At 40.7% G+C, this 24616-nt stretch overlaps 1 protein-coding gene across 1 annotated transcript in view; it reads right to left on the bottom strand.

Moving 5' to 3' along the window:
- LOC111156629 (FRAS1 related extracellular matrix 1) overlaps positions 1 to 24616 on the bottom strand; it is a 146792-nt gene that overhangs the window by 113268 nt on the left and 8908 nt on the right. Inside the window, exons 4-7 of the mRNA XM_022517628.1 lie at positions 23583 to 23779; positions 10384 to 10707; positions 6680 to 6788; positions 2971 to 3102 (exon numbers count right to left, since the gene is read on the bottom strand). Coding sequence (XP_022373336.1) covers positions 2971 to 3102; positions 6680 to 6788; positions 10384 to 10707; positions 23583 to 23779 — 762 coding nt within the window. The remainder of the gene's footprint in view (positions 1 to 2970; positions 3103 to 6679; positions 6789 to 10383; positions 10708 to 23582; positions 23780 to 24616) is intronic.

Raw genomic sequence — 24616 nt, forward strand, 5'->3', positions numbered from 1 at the left:
ACGACCAAGTGGGATTTATTCCAGGGCTGCAAGTTTGGTTCAACATCCGCAAATCAATCAATGTGATACAACACATTAATAAAAGAAAGAATAAGAACCATATGATACTCTCCATAGATGCTGAAAAAGCATTTGACAAAGTACACCATCCCTTCCTGATCAAAACTCTTCAAAGTGTAGGGATAGAGGGCACATACCTCAATATTATCAAAGCCATCTATGAAAAACCCACTGCAAATATCATTCTCAATGGAGAAAAACTGAAAGCTTTTCCGCTAAGGTCAGGAACAAGGCAGGGATGTTCGTTATCACCACTGCTATTCAACATAGTACTAGAAGTCCTAGCCTCAGCAATCAGACAACAAAAGGAAATTAAAGGCACCCAAATCGGCAAAGAAGAAGTCAAACTATCACTCTTCGCAGATGATATGATACTATATGTGGAAAACCCAAAAGACTCCACTCCAAAACTGCTAGAACTTGTACAGGAATTCAGTAAAGTGTCAGGATATAAAATCAATGCCCAGAAATCAGTTGCATTTCTCTACACCAACAACAAGACAGAAGAAAGAGACATTAAGGAGTCCATCCCATTTACAATTGCACCCAAAACTATAAGATACCTAGGAATAAACCTAACCAAAGAGACTAAGAATCTATACACAGAAAACTATAAAGTACTCATGAAAGAAATTGAGGAAGACGCAAAGAAATGGAAAAATGTTCCATGCTCCTGGATTGGAAGAATAAATATTGTGAAAATGTCTATGCTACCTAAAGCAATCTACACATTTAATGCAATTCCTATCAAAGTACCATCCATTTTTTTCAAAGAAATGGAACAAATAATCCTAAAATTTATATGGAACCAGAAAAGACCTCGAATAGCCAAAGCAATATTGAAAAAGAAAGCCAAAGTTGGTGGCATCACAATTCCGGACTTCAAGCTCTATTACAAAGCTGTCATCATCAAGACAGCATGGTACTGGCACAAAAACAGACACATAGATCAATGGAACAGAATAGAGAGCCCAGAAATAGACCCTCAACTCCATGGTCAACTAATCTTCGACAAAGCAGGAAAGAATGTCCAATGGAAAAAAGACAGCCTCTTCAATAAATGGTGTTGGGAAAATTGGACAGCCACATGCAGAAAAATGAAATTGGATCATTTCCTTACACCACACATGAAAATAGACTCAAAATGGATGAAGGACCTCAATGTGAGAAAGGAATCCATCAAAATCCTTGAGGAGAACACAGGCAGCAACCTCTTCGACCTCAGCCGCAGCAACATCTTCCTAGGAACATCGCCAAAGGCAAGGGAAGCAAGGGCAAAAATGAACTATTGGGATTTCATCAAGATCAAAGCTTTTGCACAGCAAAGGAAACAGTTAACAAAACCAAAAGACAACTGACAGAATGGGAGAAGATATTTGCAAATGACATATCAGATAAAGGGCTACTGTCCAAAATCTATAAAGAACTTAGCAAACTCAACACCCAAAGAACAAAGAATCCAATCAAGAAATGGGCAGAGGACATGAACAGACATTTCTGCAAAGAAGACATCCAGATGGCCAACAGACACATGAAAAAGTGCTCCATATCACTCAGCATCAGGGAAATACAAATCAAAACCACAATGAGATATCACCTCACACCAGTCAGAATGGCTAAAATGAACAAGTCAGGAAATGACAGATGCTGGCGAGGATGTGGAGAAAGGGGAACCCTCCTACACTGTTGGTGGGAATGCAAGCTGGTGCAACCACTCTGGAAAACAGCATGGAGGTTCCTCAAAATGTTGAAAATAGAACTACCCTATGACCCAGCAATTGCACTGCTGGGAATTTACCCTAAAGATACGAATGTAGTGATCCGAAGGGGCACGTGCACCCGAATGTTTATAGCAGCAATGTCTACAATAGCCAAACTATGGAAAGAACCTAGATGTCCATCAACAGACGAATGGATAAAGAAGATGTGGTATATATACACAATGGAATACTATGCAGCCATCAAAAGAAATGAAATCTTGCCATTTGCGACAACGTGGATGGAACTAGAGGGTATCATGCTTAGCGAAATAAGTCAATTGGAGAAAGACAACTATCATATGATCTCCCTGATATGAGGGAGAGGAGATGCAACATGGGGGGTTAAGGGGGTAGGAGAAGAGTAAATGAAACAAGATGGGATTGGGAGGGAGACAAACCATAAGTGACTCTTAATCTCACTAAACAAACTGAGGGTTGATGGGGGGAAGGGGGTTGGCGGGGGTGGGGTTATGGACATTGGGGAGGGTATGTGCTATGGTGAGTGCTGTTAAGTGTGTAAACCTGGAGATTCACAGACCTGTACCCCTGGGGATAAAAATATATTATATGTTTATAAAAAATAAAATTTAATTAAAAAAAAAGAAGTTGTGGTATATATATATATATAATAAAGTAATACTCAGCCATCAAAAAAAGATGTGATCTTGCCATTTGCAATGACATGGATGGAGGGTATTATACTAAGCAAAATAAGTCATTCAGAGAAAGACAAGTAGGTGATTTCACTGATGTGTGGAATTTAAGAAACAAAACAGATGAGCATAGGAGAAGAGGGGGAAAAAAGGAGGGAGGGAAGCAAACAATAAGAGACTCTTAACTATAAAGAACAAACGGGATTAACAGAGGGGAGGTGGGTGGGGGATGGGCTACATGGCTGATGTGTATTAAGGAAGGCACTTGTTGTGATGAGCACTGGGTGTTATAAGTGAGTGATGAATCATTAAATTCTACTTCTGAAACTAGTATTGCATTATATGTTAATCAACTAGAATTTAAATAAAAACTTGGGGAAAAAAGAGAGAAAGAAATGTGGCCCAAGAGATGCTATGTACATCCTGTCAAATATGATCTGCCTTTGGAGAAAACACTGCTCAGATTCTCTTCGAGGTCAAAGAAACTGGTGTTTCACCTCTTAGTGTAAGCCGTCCATGCTGCAGGCCGCCCACGGTGACCAGCCGGACAGCATGGATGTCATCGTTGTCGACAATCTGAAACTGCTCCCAAGTGATGGCCCGAGACTGGCCCTCTAGAAGACTCAGACCTATAAGAGAAAACAGACAAGTGTCCTGGAAAGTTCTATGACATGCCAACGTGTCTACTTTAAGACAAGATTAATAAATTTTCAGTCACGAAACTAGCTGAAAATTGTATCTTTGAAAGCTTTACAAGAAATTGGAATTTAGCTTTTATTTTTAGTAATATTTCTTTTTTTAAGATTTATTTATTTATTTGAGAGAGAGCGAGTGTGTAGAGGGGAGGGGCAGAGGAAGAGGAAGCAGGAATCTCAAGCAGACTCCATGCTCAGTGTGGAGTCACATGTGGGGCTTGATCTCATGACCCTGAGATCATAACCTGAGCTGAAACCAGGAGTCAGATGCTTAACCAACTGTACCACCCAGGCACCCCATATTTTTAGCAATATTTCTACTTTTTTATAAGATTTTATTTATTTGACAAAGAGAGAGAGAGCACAAACAAGGGGAGTGGGAGAGGGAGAAACAGGTTCCCCACCCAGCAGCAAGCCTGACTCAGGGCTCGACCCCAGGCCCTGGGACCATGACCTGAGATGAAGGCAGACAGCTAACCAACTGAACCCCCAGGTGCCTCATAATATTTCTTCTTTTAATACTATTAACCCCAAACTCACAACTTGTTCCTTATATATCCATTGGAGACATGGTGGTCCAGAAAATAAATACTAAAGGAAAGAATAGATGTTACGTTCACAGTGGTCTCTAGTTCAAAAATGTCTACAAGGAATTTTTCAAAGATGAATCCAAATATTTTAAGCAGGCAAAATAATCAGAAAAGCTTTTCCATATGTTATGAGTGCAAGAGTAGCCCATAGGACAGAGAATGTAAAGTGGGTAACCATGCAAATACAGAGCTACTACACTAGCGGAGCGTTTAGCAGTATTAGACATGAAGAGTCTGACACTCTGCAATGACGGCTGAATTTTATTCTGGACTCTAACAAAGGGACTTTTGTAACTAAAGGAAATGAAATAAAATCTTCTCCTTGCACCCAGCATGCTGGAGGAAATCTGGGGAGAGGGTAAGTGCTGCTCAGAGCAGCCAGAATACAGACACTGGATGGAACACTTCAGTGAAAAATGGGGAGCTGAGCATCACTGCCAATGCCATTATCCAGGAGATCCAGGAACTGACCTATTGCAAAGAATACAAAAAGGGAGCAAAGCAGGCACCTGGGTGGTTCAGTGGGTTAAGCCTCTGCCTTCGGCTCTGTTCATGATCTCAGGGTCCTGGGATCAAGTACCACATGGGGCTCTCTGCTGAGCAGGGAGCCTGCTTCCTCCTCTCTCTCTGCCTGCCTCTCTGCCTGCTTGTGATCTCTGTCTCAAAAAAATAAATAAAATCTTTTAAAAATATTAAAATTAAAAAAATAAAAGGGAGCAATGCTTTTTAAGGAAACAAATTGATAAAACTTAAAAGCAGTGTACTGGTGGACCTGATGACACTCCCTTTCAAACCTGGCCAGCTTCTCCCCATCCCCTCTTGCCAGCTGTGACCATGCATGTGCTTTCTCAAAGCAACAGCCCCATTGGGGGCCCCACAGTCCCCACAACTGTGAAGTCCTGGCTGCCACCACTGCCTCATCTTCTGATGTGGCTGGTTACCTCAGCTGTCCTCTTGGTCAAGGGCCAGGTTGTGGCATGACCCACTCTTGTGACCACAGCCAGGTCCTACCTACACCAGGGGACCCAGGGAGTTTCTGTTGCATCAGCAAAGAGGGGCCAGGTAGCTCATCATGGACATGTGAGGAGCTGACATCTTGTGGGGCAAACTGACCACAGTGAGACAGGAGATGGGAAGGAGTTAAGAGAGAGACTATTCACCCTTTCCCCAGCCCAATTCTGACTCTTCCCACACACAGTGGCTTCGTCTCCTCCTGGAGACACCAGCATGAGGGAGTAGTCAACTTCACTTTCTCACCAACTTAGTCATGTCAACTTTTTTATTTGTTCCTCACAACCTCCAATCCCCCTCATTCTTGTTTGGGTATAGGGTTAGTATATGACCTGCCTCAAGGGCTGTTGGCTGGGGAACCTGGGGAGAGCCATACAGTCTGAAGAGAGAGAGAGAGAAAGAGAGAGATGGGAGGGAGGAAGAAAGGAAAGAAAGAAGGGAGGAAAGAAGGGAGGGAAAACAAGCACATATAAAGAATCTCTGTGAGGGGTGCCTGAGGGGCCCAGTCAGTTAAGTGTCCAACTCTTGGTCTTTGCTCAGTTCTTGACCTCAGGGTCGTGAGTTCAAGACCCGTGCTAGGCGCCATGCTGGGTGTGGAGCCTATAAAAAAAAAAATCTCTGTGATTGGTAATAAGGGTTTTGAAGCCATGAGTGTATGGTACAGCATAATCCAAGGCATCATGGGACACAGCAGAAGAACAAGCAAGACTAGAAGTATAGACAGCAAAATATTAAGAGTGGTTCTGTCTTCATGATGGAGTAATAAATGATTTTGTTCATTCATTACCATTTCAATCATTTATTCATTACTAACCATTCATTATTAGTATCATTATTATTATCCATCCATTCATTCAATTTATTGCTTAATGTACTTGCCAAGTTTTCAGTGATGAACATATATTAAGTTCATCATAACTAAAAATTGATTTTAAAAAAAATTGTCATGTCCCAAGTAGTCAAAACCAGATCTGGAGCACTCTTAACAAGCTTGGGTTTCACAGATCACACATACTATTAAGTCTTTATCTGAAGCAATAATTCATTTAATATAGGATTGTTACTAAACTTCAAGTTATCAATTCCTTCTTTTCTTTCATTATCCCTCTAACAGGTAGAGTAGGACAGAGAAACACAAGACTGCTCAACCAATATTCTCATGACTGAAACTCACATACATGCAAACACGTGTGTGTGTGTGTGTGTGTGTGTGTGTGTACCCACATGCAAGGGTGCGCACACACACACACACACACACACACACAGGGCAACAAGTTTAAGCCACCACGTGGGGATTTAAATCAGACAGAGATGTTTTCCCTTAACAGAACCTACGGCCACTACTTACAAGTATATTTTAAATGCTGTCAATGAGATCAATGGGAAAGGAGAAAAATCCTCATTTACATTCCACATTTACATCTGATCTAAATAATTACATTGCATTAAAGACCACTCAGAAGTGACCTTCTTTTAAAATAAAGCACTTTAAGCTCTTTATTCCTGCATTGTGGCTTCCTTGCCTGTCTTAAAAACAGGACAATGAATTAGTCTACCGCTTCCTTCCCTCCTTCTGAACAGTGGTAGGACACCTTTTTGCTCTCTGTCCCAACTATATCTCAGTCTCCCAAGTAGTCACTTTTTGCCTCATTCATTTGAAAGGTGCCCTTCTGGCTTATTTCTTCCAGAGGAGAAACTTGGCTTCCCCACACAGGAATCCTGGATATAAATTTCTCACCCTGCTAGTAGGAAAAACAAAACAAAAACAACTATCTGATTGCCTTCACTGGGCTGGGTTTCAGCTGCCTCTTGTGCGAAATGGGAAGAAAACAACCTTTCTTCCCTGACCCATATACTTTCCCATCTTCCCTTTGGGCCTCTGTGACTTGACACCCTCCACGGAGCTTCACCTGTGTTCCAGGACACCCGCGGGGCGTTGGTATCTGCTGTTCTGATGGAGATGTGGACTGTAATCGGTGCACTCCTCTCGAAGAAGAAATCATAAACCTCCACCTCCAGCTGCAAACAAACAGTTGTCTATGGATCACACATTGACAGTTTAGAGCATAAAATACCACTATTCCTGGGGCAGACACCACAGTGGGAGGCAAAAGGTTAGGTTTCTGCTGAAGCCATAACTCATTTTTTTAAAGACTGGTTTATTTATTTTAAAAAAAAGAAAGATTGGTTTATTTATTTTAGAGGGAGAGGGAGAGAGAGAGAGAGAGAGCTCAAGCGAGCACAGGGGGAGGGGCAGAGGGAGAGAAGCACACTTCCCGCTGAGTGAGGAGCCTGACATGGGGCTCAGACTCAGGACCCTGAGATCATGACCTGCACGGAAATCAAGAGTCAGATGCTTAACCGACTGAACCACATCAGGCGCCCCGCCTGATGTCATTTTCAACAACCAGATCTCATGTTTTCAGGCTCTAGATTTTGTTCATTAGTTAGCAGTATTGTTAAATTTTCCTCTCCATAAAAGAAACTTTTAGCCTCAAATAGGTGAATACGGTGAAAAAGGGTCCCTGTAATTGCTCAAGAGACCAGCCTCGGGCCACTCGAGCCTCTCCCAAAGGTACAAGGACCAAAGCAGTGAATCTTAACTGCGGGAGGCTTTATTCCCCCAGGGGACACTTGAAAATGTCTAAAGACATTTTTGATCTCACAAATAGGTATGCATGGTAGGCGGTCCTACCGGCCACTAAATAGTAGACAGAGGCCAGGGATGCTCCTACAAGCTACCACACACAGGACAGCCCGCATAATAAAGAATCAGCCAGGGCAAAATGCCACTGGTGCTGCTTTTAAGAGACCCTAGAGGCATCTATCTTTCCAAACATATTTTTAAATATCCAGATTTTATTCGCTTCCATGAAATCCATAGCTAATAAATGGGGCTATATGAGAAGGTTTTTCATAAATATTTTATTTCTTGGGGTGCCTGGGTGGCTCAGTGGGTTAAGCCTCTGCCTTCAGCTCAGGTCATGATCTCAGGGTCCTGGGATTGAGCCCCACATCGGGCTCTCTGCTCAGTGGATAGCCTGCTTCCCCCTCTCTCTCTGCCTACTTGCGATCTCTCTCTGTCTCTCAAATAAAGAAATAAAATCTTTTTTAAAAAATAAAATCTTTTTATTTTTAGATTAGATTTTATTTTTTAAAAAAGATTTTATTTCTTTATTTGAGAGACAGAGAGACAGAGAGAGTGAGAGGGAGAACCAGACCCCCTGCTGAGCGGAGATTCCCGATACAGGGCTTCATCCCAGGACCTTGGGATCATGACCTGAGCCGAAGGTAGACTCTTTCCTAACCAACTGAGCCGCCCAGTGCCCCATTAAGTTGTTTTTTTTTTTTTTTTTAAGATTTTATCCCATTAAGTTTTGAACTTTCTTATGTATTATGCACATATTGTACCAGGTGCTGACAGGGAAGGATGGCATATAAGACAGAAATGCAAGGCATGTGCCTACTTTTGAAGAATGTCCATTTGACACTGAATCGCCATTTGGTCCACCAGAGAGGATAAATTCTCAAATGGCAGCATATCAGCAGATACTACCCCACCAAAGAAACAGGTTCAAGGGGGCCAAAGTAACAGACTAAAAATGGAACCACACCCAGGTGGGGATGTCTTTGGAGGTAGAACGTCAGTATCTGTTAGGTTGAGCCATCTGAAATTGTACTTACGTGCTCACTAAGAAACGCTGTTCTCAAACCAACAGGGTACCTGGTAAAACGAGTTTGAATTTGCATGGCTGAAAGAATGGACCGCCTTGACACTAGAGTCCAGGGAATGCTTGGCTAGCTTCAAGAGCATGGGTAATTGCGCTGGCCTCAGGAGTCCTACCTCAGGTGGCTGAAGGAGCCCAGGACTTCCAGCCCACAGAATCTGCAAAGCGCCTAATCACTGAGAAAACTGAGAGTCACCTTCTAACAGCAATGACAAAATCACACATTTGACCAGGTTCTGCTTTAGGATCACATTATACCATGCCAGAAAAGACACACAGAAAGCAACCAGAGGAGCTGTGCTTTATTTAGGAGTTTGAGGTAAAACTGGACATCTAATGAGTAATGACCCGGTAATACAAAAGGAATGGGAGGCGAAAGGAAAAAAGAAAAAAATGGCTGCCACTTACTATGATGAAGTGAAGAAAAGCAAAGCAAAGGGCAAAAACATGGCACTTACAGTCAAGTCTTTTGTCTTCCCTGGAGGCTAAATGCTGAAAATGCCTAAATTAGACGGAGGGCAATTTGGAACGGCAGGCACACTCATTTTCCTTAATAAACCTGAAGTCAGGTCTGTGTCAATCTGCTCATGCAAACATTCCATCCTGTTTCAATCAACTTGCCGGTAGGTCTGCAAGTTTGTGGAGGTTATTATGTGCAAGACTGTCACCAGCTGTTCTCAACTCCCATCCAAAACAAAATTAGAGGGAAGAGGCTAGAAGAACAGCAGAAGGTACTGAGATTAGACAGGAAGGGGACTTTTCTGACAGGAAAGTGTTTGATAGAGAACTTAGTCATCTAATGAGATTATGGAATCTCCTACCCTGAGTCAGGGTTATTCATTAAAATTAAGGATCCCAGGGTGTCTGGGTGGCTTAGTAGTTAAGAGTCTGCCTTTGGCTCAGGTCATGATCCCAGGGTCCTGGGATTGAGCCCCTGCATCAGGCTCCCTCCTCAGCGGAAAGCCTGCTTCTCCTGCTCCCACTCCCCCTGCTTATGTTCCCTCTCTCACTGTCTCTCTCTCTGTCAAATAAATAAATAAAAACCTTTAAAAAAAAATAAAAATAAAAGTAAGGATCCCAGTAAAATACTTTTACAAACAAGAAGGAATAACAGAATTTATTAATGAGGGGTGCCTGCGTGGCACAGTGGCTTGAGAGTCCGACTCTTGGTTTCAGCTCAAGTGATAATCTCAGGGTCACGGGATCAAGCCCCATGTGGGGCTCCACACTCAGCGTGAGGTCTACTTGAGATTGTCTCTCCCTCCCCCTAACCCTCCCACTTGTGCTTATTCTCTCTCTCTCTCTCAAATGAATAAATTTAAATCTCTAAAATAAAAAGAATTTGTTAATGAAAGGATTGTAGACAAAGTCATCTTTAACTCCCATGGTCTATGGCATGCATAAAGGCCGTCAAGGACACCAGAGTTCTCAAACCAGTGACCTCTGGGCCAAATGTGGCCCTCAGAAATATTTTGTAGGTGCCACAATATGTTTTAGAATTTTTAATATGTATCCTGTATTTAAAAATTGAAACATTTTTACAAAATAAAAGAAAAATTTACAGATCTCCAACTCCTCTGAAGAACAAGAGCTAAGGCTACCCTGGCCTGATTTGTCTGTATTCACACAAGGCAGCAATCACTGGCGCAGGGGCAGCTGCCTCCCCTCAGTCTCCCTCTCCCATCCCCTCCCCCTGCTTAGTCTCCTCATTTGCATCACATGCCCAGCTCCTCTAAGCATTTGAGTCTGCCTCCAGATTTACAGTGACTGATTCTCTTCTGGGGCACTGAGGGTACAAACTCACCTGAAGGTGACGAGAAGTGCCTGCATCTTCACCGACTGTGGATACCAGACAGGTTAGACGCTTTATCTCCCTTTCTTCTTACCTCATAATGTCTCCGCACAGAATGGCTGCTGCTCGGCGGCTGATAGGCTATCTGCAGGTCACTTAGATCCTTCCAGGTGAACGAGGAGACCGGTCTGGTGTGATCCCACAGATGCGTCACATAGCCGTCCAGTGGAGATTTGGTGATATTAAACACCAGCAAGGGCTTGGGGGTCTCGTCCTCTTCACAGTCCAGAACGGATGGAGTCAGGGAGGTCAGGATGAACTGATCCACTTCCAGAGTAAACATGGCCATGAATGCGGCTCTTGGAATCTGATTAGGAAAGCCAGCTCTGATATAGACGGGCAACCACGCACTCTCTGACTTTTGAAGGGGAAAAAAAATACGAAGGGGAAATAATATGAATGAAGCGATCGCATACATGGCTAATAGTTTGGAGACAGGATGTCCAGCAGTGGCCTGAAACCTGGCTGCACATTAGAATCAGTGGACAGTTGGTTTTTTTTTTTAATTTTATTTATTTATTTGACAGAGAGAGAGAGAGAGAGAGAGAGAACACAAGCAGGGGGAGTAGGAGTTAGAGAAGCAGGTTCCCCATTGAGTAGAGAGCCTGATGTGGGGCTCCATCCCAGGACCCTGGGATCGTGGCCTGAGCTAAAAGCAGACACTTATCATCTGAGCACCCAAGCGCCCAAATCATTGGAGAGTTTTAAGCACATACTGATGCCCAAACTCCATCTCTTGTGGGCTCTAATTTAATTGTTCCCAAAAAGGGACCAGAAAACTGGTATTTTTAAAACTCTCTGGTGGACTCTAGTATATAGCCAGGATTGAAAGGGTACATTCATTTTGGTGTCAGAAGGAACTGTCCTTTTGAGTCTATGTCTAGCACTTAGGATTTGTGTGATTTTAAACACACTGTTTAACTCCTAAGCCTTTCCCCACCTTTGTAAAATGCAAATAGTGGAACCCCAAGTATTAAGTGAGGATTAAATGAGATAGCCAAAGTAAAGCACTTAGCTGTGTCTGGTGTGCCCCACCTACCTCTTCTGGTCACCCTGCCCACTTCCTGCCATGTAGTTTTAAAGAGGGCAAAGGCAGGATGAAGGAAAATGTCTCTGTTACTCAGTACCCATGCAACTGAAGGGTGGTGGCTCAGCTGTCTAGTCAAGACCCTGAGTCCCCAGGTGACAAGAAGGTAATTAAAACTGAAAGTTACCAATCAGGCTAGAAATGCTCCCTCAAATGAGAGAGATATGCGCAAGCAGCCCCTATAATGGGGATTGCCAGAGAAACCAGGAAATTGCATCTTAGGATCAGGCTTTATGAGGAAGTCCTCAAAGCAGGAGATGCTGGTTATCATGGGATTTGGTGTTTTGCATTGTTAAGAATGACCCTTAATGATAGGAGTCACATTCAGTATGCAGAACACTGGATATTGGACTAGAAGTTGTAATCTGTATGAAACGAAATGTTAAGAACAGAATTCTTTTTAACTCAGTCTCAACTGAGGTTCCAATGAGAATGATACCAGATTTCAAAGTGAATGTGACACCGATACTATAGGCATATTTACAAAGTAAATTGTCTGGAACTGGTCTAGAACCCTTTCAACCACTACAAGAATAGAAAAGGGTTGAGAGGGGTAAGAGAAAGATTTATTTGTAGAGAAGAGTGCTTTTCTGTGCTGAGTGACTCCCTCAATCCCCAACCCCACCCAACCCCGTGAAGAGGAAAGGTAGACAATGCTGCATTTGTCTTGGGTGTCAGGACAGAAGTTTCCTGGAGGCCAGCCTTAAATGTACCTTTTACATGTGAGATGGTGAGGACTAATGCTGGGTTCATACAGGAGGAAGCAAGGGGGCCAGACCCAGAATACTGGTGTCTCTTCTGGGATCTGTCTAGTCCTTTTTTGTGGCAGGGATAAACATATGGGGGCTACCACATATGAGCTGAAGGGGAGAGAGTGTTGGTCTGGGGTCATACTGGATTTTGACCTTTTGGGTGCATCTGTGAGAAGCCAAAGAATGGCAGAAGCAGGAAGCTGGGGGGTGGAAATCATCCTAGGAGCTGTGGGAGGAATTGCAAATAAATACTCAGGCTAGAAATGACTCCACTGGAGTTCTGCCTGAAGAAGATCTCAAGGATGGGAGATCCCCAGAGAAACCACAAAACTGCCCTGGAGACAAAGCATAAGCTAGAAACAATTGCCAGAGTTAAGGAGCATGAAGTTTTGTTTCATCAGTATCTGATCAAGTAAGACCTCTTTCACCAATGCTCCCCACAAACCAAGCCCTCTAAGACCAGAGGTTCCAAGACCAGCGAGCAAACTCAAAAGAGAGGAATACAACAGAGAAAGAGAAAAGAAGACAATCAACCCCTCTTTCCTCCCACTGCATGCTTAATGAAGACAAATTAAAGATATGCTGAGATATCTCAGGGTTTGGAGTATTTAGTCTTCATGTGCCATTAAAAACATTTTTTTAAAGGGGCACCTGGGTGGCTCAGTCAGTTAAGCATCTGACTCTTGATCTCAGCTCAAGTCTTGATCTCAAGGCTGTGAGTTCAAGCCCTGCATCAGGCTCCATGCTAGACATGGAAACTACTTTAAAAACATGTATATTTAAAAAGTCATAATGTTGAAATTCAAGTATGGAAAAATCATAGTATAAAAGGACTAATGCTGAACAGTAAGACTATTTAAACCTAGGATTAAGCCTAAATAAATATGTTAATTTAAACATCCTAACAAAATAGATATAAATGTCAAAAAAGCTTACTTGAAATAAGAGATAAATGATTTAAGAAGTAACAGGTATAACAACTGAATCCTAAAACTGAAATTTCAGATTGTATAAACAAAGCCTGGAAGATGGGCAATCCCCAGGAGAAAGGATAAACAGGATCAATCCTTACCATATGTAGGAAAGACCTAACAAAACTCATTTCATTTTTTGTCTTAAATATTAAAAATATAAGTTAAACAATGTTTAACTTTCAAATAAGTGAAGAAACAGGCATAGAAAATATAATCTCTATTGCAAGACAATTTTTTTAATTAGCCAGAAAGCATAAAACAAAATGATAGAAAAAAATACATATCCATTACAAAACCATACCTTATATTCCTCTGTTTAAGACAAATATTTTGAAATTAAATATCTAATTACATATGCCTTCTAGGGGAGACATTTAAAATAAAATTACATACAAATATTAAAGTGAAAAGGATGATCAAAAGTTATCATGTAAAGGAAAAAGCAGAAGTGACCATATTACTTTCAAAGAAAGATGAATCAAGGCAAAAAGCATTAAAAAAGGACAGTGTGCATAGTCCAAGACGGTGGAGTGGGAGACCTTAGTTTTGTATGGTCCCAGCAATTCAGCTGGATAGCTATCAAATCATTCTGAACACCTGCAAACTCAACAAGAGACCTAAGAAAAGAATAGCCACAACTCCACCAATAGAAAAACAACCACTTTCTGCAAGGTAGGAGGTGCAGAGACAGTACTCTGAGGCAATCTATAGGAAGATAAACTGCAGGCAGAGGGAGCAGCAGAGCCCAAAATCAGAACTTTTAAAAGGTTGTTCCAGTGAGGGATGTCTCTGCCTGAGAGGTGCTCTGATGGCAAAGCAGGGCAGAATCCTAGGTGGAACAGGATCCCCAGGATCCCCAAGATCACAGGAAGACCAGAGATGCCTGAGTGTGGCAGAGGTCCCAGGTATCAGAGCAGGGAAAGCCAGCTGCAATTAGCAACCCAGGAGTGGGCTCTCAGCTCGGGGTTGCCATAAACCATAAACCACAAATAGTGGTCCAGCGACTACTGTCCAAGCAGGAGCCCAGCAAGCAGCAGAACCTGCAAGATACCCCCTTCCCACCAAGAGGAGTGGCTCAGGAGTGTGCCTCAGGAGTCTGCAGGGTCTGGAGACTCGAAACAGGGTTGTGAGCCTGAGACGAAATTCTGTCACAGGCCAGGTGAGCACAAGTGTGGCTGTAGATCAGAGAGACATGAGTGACTGACTGCTTTTCCTTAAGGACACACTGAGGAGTGGGGCCTGAGCATTTGGCTCCAGGGCTGGAGATGGGGAGACCGCAATTTTCATTCTCATCCTCTAAAGCTGCACAGAAAACCTTCAGGAAACAAAAGCCACACAGAGCAACCTGGAGCCACTGATCTAGCCTTGCCCCTGGCAAGGGTGCTGCAATTCTGCCTAAGGCAAAGACACCTGAGAATCAGTGCAACAGACCCCCCGCCCAAGATGATCAACAAGAACATCCAACTAAGACCAAGTTTACCCATTATAGAGAACTGCACAACTCCAGCACTAGGGGGAAACAGTATATAGAATTAATGGCTTTCCACCCCCCATTCTTTAGTCTTTCCATTTTAATTTTTTCTCTTTCCTTTTTCAACCAATTTCTTATTTTATTAACTCCTTTTTTAAAAATATTTTGAAATTTTCCTTTTTATACTTACATTCTATACTTTCACTGTATTTAATTTTATTTTATGTATACATAAGTTTTCCTTTCTTTACAATTGTGGGATACAGTTTCTTTTAACAAAGAGACCAAAATACACCCCAAACCTGGTGTATAGAAAAAGCATAGGGGACACTAGAGAATCTCTTTCTGGAGGAATAAAAGAACTAAAATCAAATAAAGTTGAAATCAAAAGGCTATTAATGAGATGTAATAAAAAACAGAGGCTCTAACTGCTAGGATAAATGAGGCAGAAGAGAGAATTCATGATATAGCAGACCAAATAATGGAAAATAAAGAAGTTGAGAAAAAAAGAGATGAATAACCACTGAAAAAGAGAGAAAAAGGGAAGAATTTGAGAGATAAATGATACCATAAAGCAAAACAATATTAGAATAATTGGGATCCAAGAAGAAGAGGAAGAGAGAGAAGCAGAAGGTATATTGGAGCAAATTATAGCAGAGAACTTCCCTAATCTGGGTAAGGAAACAGGCACTCCAGCCCAGAAGACACAGAGACCCCCCCCCTCAAAATCAATAAAAAAGGTCAACATTCTGCCATATAACAGTGAAATTTGCAAATCTCAGAGACAAAGAGAAAAACCTGAAAGCAGCTCAGGAAAAGAGGTCCATAAACTACAAGGGTAGAAACATTAGATTGGGAACAAACCTATCCACAGAAACCTGGCAGGCCGGAAAGGACAAGTATGATATATTCAGGATGCTAAATGAGAAAAATACGCAGCCAAGAATACCTTATCCAGCTATGATGTCATTCAAAATGGGAGAGATAAAAAGCTTCTAGGACAAACGGAAACTAAAAGAATTTGTGATCATGAAACCAGCCTTGCAAGAGATATTAAAAGAGATCCTCGGGGCGCCTGGATGGCTCAGTGGGTTAAAGCCTCTGCCTTCGGCTCAGGTCATGATCCCAGGGTCCTGGGATTGAGCCCCGCATTGGGCTCTCTGCTCAGTGGGGAGCCTGCTTCCTCCTCTCTCTCTGCCTGCCTCTCTGCCTACTTGTGTTCTCTGTCTGTCAAATAAATAAATAAAATATTAAAAAAAAAAAAAAAAGAGAGATCCTTTAAGTGAAAAGAGAGCCCAAAAGTAACCTAGACCAGAAAGGAACAGAGACAATATACAGAAACAGTAACTTTACAGTTATTATAATGGCACTAAATTCATATCTTTCAATAGTTACTCTAAATGTAAATGGGCTAAATGCCCCAATCAAAAGACACAGGGTATTGGATTGGATAAAAAAGCAAGACCCATTAATATGTTGTCCACAAGAGATTCATTTCAGATGAATCTCCTCCAAATTGGAAGTGTGGGGGTGGAAAACCATTTACCACACTGATGGACTTCAGAAAAAAAGCTGGGGGAGGGGCAATCCTTTTATCAGACAAATTAGATTTTAAACCAAAGACTGTAATAAGAGATGAGGAAGGACAGTCTATCATACATAAAGGGTCTATCCAACACAAAGAGCTAAACAATTGTAAATATCTATGCCCCCAACTTGGAAGCACCCAAATACATAAATCAATAACAGCATAAAGAAATTCATTGGTAATAATACAATAATAGTAGGGGACTTTAACACCCCCACTCATGAATGGACAGATCATTTAAGTAGCAAATCAATAAGGAAATAAGAGCTTTGAATGATGCATTAGATCAGATGGACTTCACAGATATATTCAGAACATACCATCCTAAAGCAACTGAACACACATTCTTCTCGAGGGCACATGGAAGATTCTCCAGAAGAAATCACACACTGGGTCACAAAACAGATCTCAACTGGAACCAAAAGACTGGGATTATTCCCTGCATATTTTTGGAACATAATGCTTTGAAACTAGAATTCAATCACAAGAGGAAAATTGGGAAGAACTCAAATACATAGAGGTTAAAGAGCATCCCACTAAAAAAAGAATGAGCTAACCAGAAAATTAAAGAAGACTTTTAAAAATTCACAGAAACAAATGAAAATGAAAACACAGCCGTTCAAAACTTTTGGGATGCAGCAAAGGTGGTCATGAGAGGGAAGTATATAGCAATACAAACCTTTCTCAAGAAAGAAAAAAGTCTCAAATACACAACCTAACCTTACACTTAACGGAGCAAGAGAAAGAACAGCAAATAAAGCCTAAATCTAGCAAGAAAAGAGAATTAACAAAGATTAGAGCAGAAATCAATGAAATAGAAACCATAGAAAAAAACAGTAAAACAGATCAACAAAACTAGGAGGTGGTTCTTTGAAAGAATTAATAAGATTGATATTGGCCAGAGTTATCAAAAAGAAAAAAGAAAGGACCCAAATAAATGAAATTATGAATGAAAGAGCAGGGATCACAGCCAATAGCGAAGAAATACAAACAAGTATAAGAACATATTATGAGCAACTATATATCAACAAATTAGGCTATCTGGAGGAAATGGATGCATTCCTAGCAACACATAAACTACCAAACTAAACTAAAACAGAAAACAGGAAGTAATAGAAAACCTGAACAGACCCATAACCAGCAAGGAAATTGAAACAGTAATTAAAAATCTCCCAAAAAACAAGAGTCCAGGGCTAGATGGCTTTCCAGGGGAATTCTACCAAACATTTAAGGAAGAACTAATACCTTTTCTTCTGAAGCTGTTTCAAAATAGAAATAGAAGAAAAATTTCCAAACTCATTTTGTGAGGCCAGCATTGCCATGATCCCAAAACTAGTCAAAGACCCCACCAAAAAGAATTACAGACAATATCCCTGAGGAAAATGGATGCAAAAATTTTCACCAAGATCTTAGCCAATAGGCTCCAACAGTACATTAAAAGGATTATTTACCATGACAAAGTAGGATTTATGCCTGGGCTGCAAGGCTGGTTCAACCTCAGCAAATCGATCAATATGATCCACTACATTAATAAAATAAAGGATAAGAACCATATGATCCTCTCAATAGATGCAGGAAAAGTATTTGACAAAGTCTAGCATCCTTTCTTGCTTAAAACTCTCCACAGTGTATAGAGGGAATATCACTCAATAACATAAAAACCATTTACAAAAAACCCATAGCAAATATCATTCTCAATAGGGAAGAACTGAGAGCTCTTCCTTGAGGGCTGGAACAGGGCAGAGAAATCCACTATCACCACTGTTGTTCAACATAGTACTAGAAGTCCTAGCCTCAGCAATCTCACAACAAAAAGAAATAAAAGATATCCAAATCTGTAAAGAAGAAGTCAAACTCTCACTCTTTGCAAATGACATGATAAACTATGTGGAAAACCCAAAAGACTCCACCCCCAAGTTGCTAGAACTCATACAGGAATTCAGCAAAGCAGGAGGATACAAAATTAGTGCACAGAAATCAGTTGCATTTCTATACACTAACAATGAGACAGAAGAAAGAGAAATTAAGGAATTGATCCCATTTACAATTTGCACCAAAATCCATAAGATACATAGTAATGAACCTAAAGACAGACACAAAGGATCTGTACTTAGAAGACTATAGAACACTCATGAAAGAAATTGAGGAAGACACAATGAAATGAAAAAACATTCCATGCTCATGGGCTGGAAGAACAAATATTGTGAAAATGTCTATGCTACCTAGAGCAATCTATACATTCCATGCAATCCCTATCAAAATACTGTCAATTTTTTTTTCACAGAGCTGGAACAATCCTAAAATTTGTATGGAACCAGAAAAGATTCCAAATAGCCAAAGGAATGATGAAAAAGAAAAACAAAGCTGGTGACATCACAATTATGGACTTCAAGCTATATTACAAAGTTGTAATCATCAAGAAAGTATGGTACTGTCATAAAAACAGACACATAGACAGTGAAACAGATTAGAGAGCCCAGAAATAGACCCTCAACTCTATGGTCAACAATCTTCAACAAAGCAGGAAAGAATGTCCAATGGAAAAAAGACAGTCTCTTCAACAAATGGTGTTGGGAAAATTGGACAGCCACATGCAGAAGACTGAAACCAGACCATTTTGTTACACCATACTCTAAAATAGACTCAAAATGGATGAAAGACCTAAATGTGAGACAGGAATCCATGAAAATCCTGAAGGAGAACACAGGCAGCAACCTCTTCAACCTTAGCCACAGCAACTTCTTCATAGACACATCGCCAAAGGCAAGGGAAATGACAGAAAAAATGAACTATTAGAAATTCATCAAGATAAAAAGCTTTTACACAGCAAAGGAAATAGTCAGCAACCAAAAGACAACCAACAGAATGGGAGAAGATATTTGCAACTGTCTTACCAGATAAAGGGCTAGTATCCAAAATCTATCAAGAACTTATCAAACTCAACACCCAAAGAACAAATAATCCCAACAAGAAATGGGCAGAGGATATGAAAAGACATTTCTGCAAAGAAGACATCCAGATGGCCAACAAACACATGAAAAAGTGTTCAACATCACTCGGCCTCAGGGAAATGCAAATCAAACCCACAATGAGATACCACCTCACACCAGTCAGAATGGCTAACATTAACAAGTCAGGAAACAACAGGTGTTGGCAAGGATGCAGAGAAAGGGAAACCCACCTATACTGTTGGTGGTGCAGAGTGGTGCAACCACTCTAGAAAACAATATGGAGATTCCTCAAAAAGTTGAAATTAGAGATACCCTATGACCCAGCAACTGTACTACTGGGTATTTACCCCAAAGATACAAATATAGTGATCCAAAGGGGCATGTGCGCCTGAATGTTTATAGCAGCAATGTCCACAATAGCCAAACTATGGAAAGATCCCAGATGTCCACTGACAGATCAGTGGATAATGAAGATGTGGTATATATATATATATATATATAATGGAGTACAACTCAGCCATCAAAAAAATGAAATCTTGCCATTTGCAATGACATGGATGGAATTAGAGATTAGAGGGTATTATGCTAGGTGAAGTAAGTCAATCGGAGAAAGACAATTATCATATGATCTCACTCATATGTGGAATTTAAGAAACAAAACAGAGGGCTATATAGAAAGAGAGGGAAAATAAAACAAGATGAAATCGAGAGGGAGACACACCGTAAGAGACCCCCTTTTTTTTTTTTTTAAGATTTTATTTATTTGACAGAAAGACACAGAGAGAGGAACACAAACAGAGGGAGTGGGAGAAGTAGCAGGCTCCCACAGAGTAGGGAGCCCAATGTGGGGCTCGATCCCAGGACCCTGGGATCATGACCTCAGCTGAAGGTAGACATCTAATGACTGAGCCACCCAGGCATCCCCCATAAGAGACTCTTAATCATAGGGAACAAACTGAGGATTGCTGGAGGGGAGGGATGGGGTAACTGGGTGTTAGACATTAAGGAGGGCATGTAGTGTAATGAGCACTGGGTATTATATAAGACTGATGAATCACAGAGGTAGATAAGACTTCTACCTCTGAAACTAATAATACATTATATGTTAATTAATTGAATTTAAATTTTAAACCCCTCCCCACAAAAAAAGGACAGTGTGGGTGGGCAGTTAAGATTGATAAAATATACAAGCAAGTATTCTTATAAGCATCATTATATTTAATATTATTCTGGCCAAACCAGTGGGGAACAGAGCAAAAAAAAAAAAAAAAAAAAAAAAAAAAAAGGAGGAATAATTACTGAAAAAGAAAAGACAAAATTATCATCATTAGTGAAAGACATAATTATGGTCTTCAAAAACCCAAAGAACTGAAAAATTCTTAGAATAATTGAATTCAAGAAAGAAGCCAGATAAAAGAAAATTATACCAAAAATAGCTTTCCTATTTATCATCAGTAACCAATGAGAAGATATAATGGAGGGAATTATTCACAGTAATTTCTCAAAACCAAACTGCCTAGGACTGGACTAATAAGTGTGCTCAACTTACATGAAGAAAACTGCAAATTTTACAGAAACACATCAAAGAACATTTGCCTAGATGAAGTGAGGTCCCTCATTTCTGGATGAGAGTGCTCAGTGTGGTAAATGTTCTAATATTCCAATTATTTCCAAAATAATTTATAGTTTTAATCTCATCCTGATAAAAATACATAGGCATTTACTTTAATGGAAATAAATGATTTAATTCTTTATTGAGAACTAAGATTAGGTGAGAATGGATAAGAAAACTTTGAAGACAAGTGATAAGGAAGAACTTGCCTGTAAAATATTAAAGTGTATTATTGACCTTTTATATTTAGAATAACTGATACTGGCACAGAAATAAGGAGGTATATCTAAGAAACAAAAGAGCTAGCCCTTCTTTCTATTCAATAGAAGAAGCATCAAAAATCAATGAGAAACAGGTTCATTATTCAACATCTAGTGTTGAAAATTTTGACTACTTGGAGAAAAAAACTGTTCCTGTGTTTCACAATATGATAAAATTCATTTCAGATGGATTAAAAAGGCAACTATAAACAAGAAAATCTTAAGAACCTAGAAGAAATTATGGATTAAATAGTCACTTAGTCACTTGATGAGGACAGACTGTACAAATATAAAAATAATAAAATAACAAGATTCAAAATCTTCAAATATAGTATAAATTCAGTCACATAAAACAAAACCAACAATTGGTGTGCATGTCTCCTGACCATGAGTGTGCATACGTGTGTGTGTAAAAAGTGGGAGAAACATAGCTCATTTCATTTTCTTCTTATTTTACTTTCTGTGTGTTTTTCAAAAAAAATTCTCTGGGACCGCTTGCGTGGCTCAGTGGGTTAAAGCCTCTGCCTTCGGCTCAGGTCATGATCCCAGGGCTCTGGGATCGAGCCCCACATAGGGCTCCCTGCTCAGCGGGAAGCCTGCTTCCTCCTCTCTCTCTTCTGCCTGCCTCTCTGCCTGCTTGTGATCTCTGTCTATCAAATAAATAAATAAAATCTTTAAAAAAAAATTCTCTGCAGTGAACATATTACTTTGATATTCATAAAAGAATGTGTTTTATGATGCCAAATTGACTATGGAGTAGGTTAATTAATAAAACAAGAAGGTCATTTTACGGGGTAAAATCTCAATCAAACGGATCTAAAAATATAAACAATAAAGCCCTAACTCAATATAGAGAAGTAAAATTTAAAAATCAGTCAGGAAGAAAAATGAGTATATATTTTTTTAATGGAGATAAGTCAATCAAAGTGAAAGTTTTGGGGCGCCTGAGTGGCTCAGTCAATTAAGCGTCCAACTCTTGATTTCAGCTTGGGTCATGATCTCAGAGTCCTGAGATTGAACCCTGTGTCAGGCTAGGCACTGAGCATGGAACCTGCTTGAGATTCTCTCTCTCTTCCCTGTGTTCTCCCTGTCCCCACTCATGCTCGCTCTCTCTCTCTCTCTCTTAAAATAAACAAAATAAAATAAGATAAAAGTAAAAATATTTTTGTGTCAAAAAGACAAGAAGACATCTACTACTAGTTAGGAGACCTAGAATTTAGTTCTGACTCGGTCATAAAACGGCTGTGTATGTATGTACAAGGTATATGATTTCTCTGATCACCATTATACAACAAGATGTTTGGGCTACACCAGTTGTTTCCAAACCTAGCTGATGATCCATTTTTTTTCCCAGGTGGCTTTTTTAACTAGCAAAATACGCCCCATGCTTACTATGTGCTAGGCTTTGTACCAACTGTCTTTTATCTTGTTTATTTCTCTCAATTACTCTAAGAAGTCGGTTCCATTATTTCCATTTTAAGATTTATTAAAATGAGACATAAAATCCAAGTCAAATAGCTAGTTAAACACACATTTGAACCCAGGCAAAGTGGGTGCAGGGTTCATGCTCTTAGCTATTAATGTTAGGCTCAGAAATCTTTTTAAAAATCTTTGAAAATTCACCAGGTGATTTGACCTGACCATCTCAAAGTTGTTTTTTTATCTCAATTCGATAATCCTCTGATTCTGTCTTGTCATTTTCTTATCATTTTGTATTTTATCCATTCCTTGGGAGTGACAATGTTCAATATCTGACTTTCTTGGGAGAAATCCTGTGAGAAGTCAAATTTTGAAAGATGGAGGTCTCTCATGACTCTAATCTTGGATCATCTTATGTCAGCACAGAATCCAAGCTGTTTCAGCTGGTACACAGTTGCCCCAAATAAAACAAATTATAGAGTACATGAATCAATTCAGTAGGATGTTAAATATTTCATATAAATTGATTTCATCTTCTACCTTCATTTCAATGTGAAGAGATCAATAGGAAGAAAGGGCAGGGGGATTTGAAAGAGACTGAAAGATGGAGGGGGCCTTGGGCCGTCTCCTTGATGGCCTGGTCTTCCATCTCACAGTCTAAAAGAGTAAAAAGGATATAAACCACTATACCCATAATACTGGGACTGACTTGCTCTTTGTCTCCCACAGCCTTGCCTAGTTGATTTGTGGACCCCCTCATTTCCTCTAACAGGCGAAAAGAGGTTCTAACCAAGAAGGGGGGAAATGAAGCCTGGAAGAGAGGGTGCTCCAAAAGACCAAATGTCGAGCTAAAGAAAACTGAAGGAAGAGGCGTTAAGAAGGGTAGCATGTGACCAGACCAGTCCTTCCTCCATTGCCTTAGAGGGGCAAAGCTAGAAGAGAGGCAGGGAAGGGAAATTATACACTTATATTCTGCAGCTCTAATGAGTCACTGGGCAGTCCCACCCATGGTAGCACAGGAGCTGTCCCTGGCATGGCAGCCAGCATGAGCACCCCCACAAAAGTGGCTCTCTCGCTGCAGATCAGCCGGGCACACAGACACATAACCCCCAACTCTACCTTGTACACGATTTTGCTCCTGCCATCTGTGAGGTCCAGCTGGATGGAGATGTAGTCGATGTTGGGAGAAGGGGGATCTGTGTGTTGATAGCGAAGCCCCATCAGCAGGAACTCCTCACAGCTCACCTTGGCACTTCCCATTTTCTTCAGTCCCAGGGCACAGCTTCCACCTGGACACCTCAGCTCTGTTCCCAGTTCTAGAATGTACAGCACTGAGTTAAGACAGCTACTTGAGCATGAACGTGAAATTTTTTAAAATCCTCCCTCCTGTGGATCCTGACTGCCTCAGTAATACCCACGCATGCCCTCTAATCATTCACAGAGGGGGGTGGCATTGTTCGATAACCCTATAACTTCTTTTCCTAAAAAGAACGGTTGACCCATTTTCTCCGGAGATCCTTGCCCACGGAATGTTACACTGAGAGAAAAAATAATAAAATACATGTTCTGATGACGAACATCCCTGACAAATAGGCCACTGGGTCAAGACTGGCTTTCCACAGTCTAGTGCTGGTCTTCCTTCACAGCATGCATGTCCACGGCTCCATCATGCACTCTCTCCAAGGCTGTTCTACTTGCTGAAATTCGCTCCCCACTGTGTTCATCACACCCCCAAGTCCTGACACCTTTCCAGGTCCCCTTAGTCCTTTTACTAAACCCTCCTTTAAGTAATCTTTGACAGCCTGAACCAACCTGCTCTCTCCCACTAAAAACCACCATCATCTCTTCAAGAGTGTGTCTCTTTCTCTGCCCAACTTCTTTTTACAGTCGTGTAGGGTGATACCCATAGGCCACTTATTTTTCGAGTGGCCTTTCCCTGATGTATAAAATGAGTATTCTAATTTTTAGCCAGATGGTCATGAACACTAAATGGGAGGGTTCATGTGCAAACATACTTTTAGCTGTAAATTGTTGCCCAAATTCAAGGCATCACTATGACTGTGATTACTGGTCTTCCCATAGTGCCTAGAACATTATTATGCACAGAGGAGGTACCCAAAATATACTGATTAGATGAGTAACAGAAGGAACCT

This window comes from Enhydra lutris, unplaced genomic scaffold (genome assembly GCF_002288905.1).
Source record: "Enhydra lutris kenyoni isolate GAN:26980312 unplaced genomic scaffold, ASM228890v2 scaffoldscaffold47, whole genome shotgun sequence".
Lineage (NCBI taxonomy): Eukaryota > Metazoa > Chordata > Mammalia > Carnivora > Mustelidae > Enhydra > Enhydra lutris.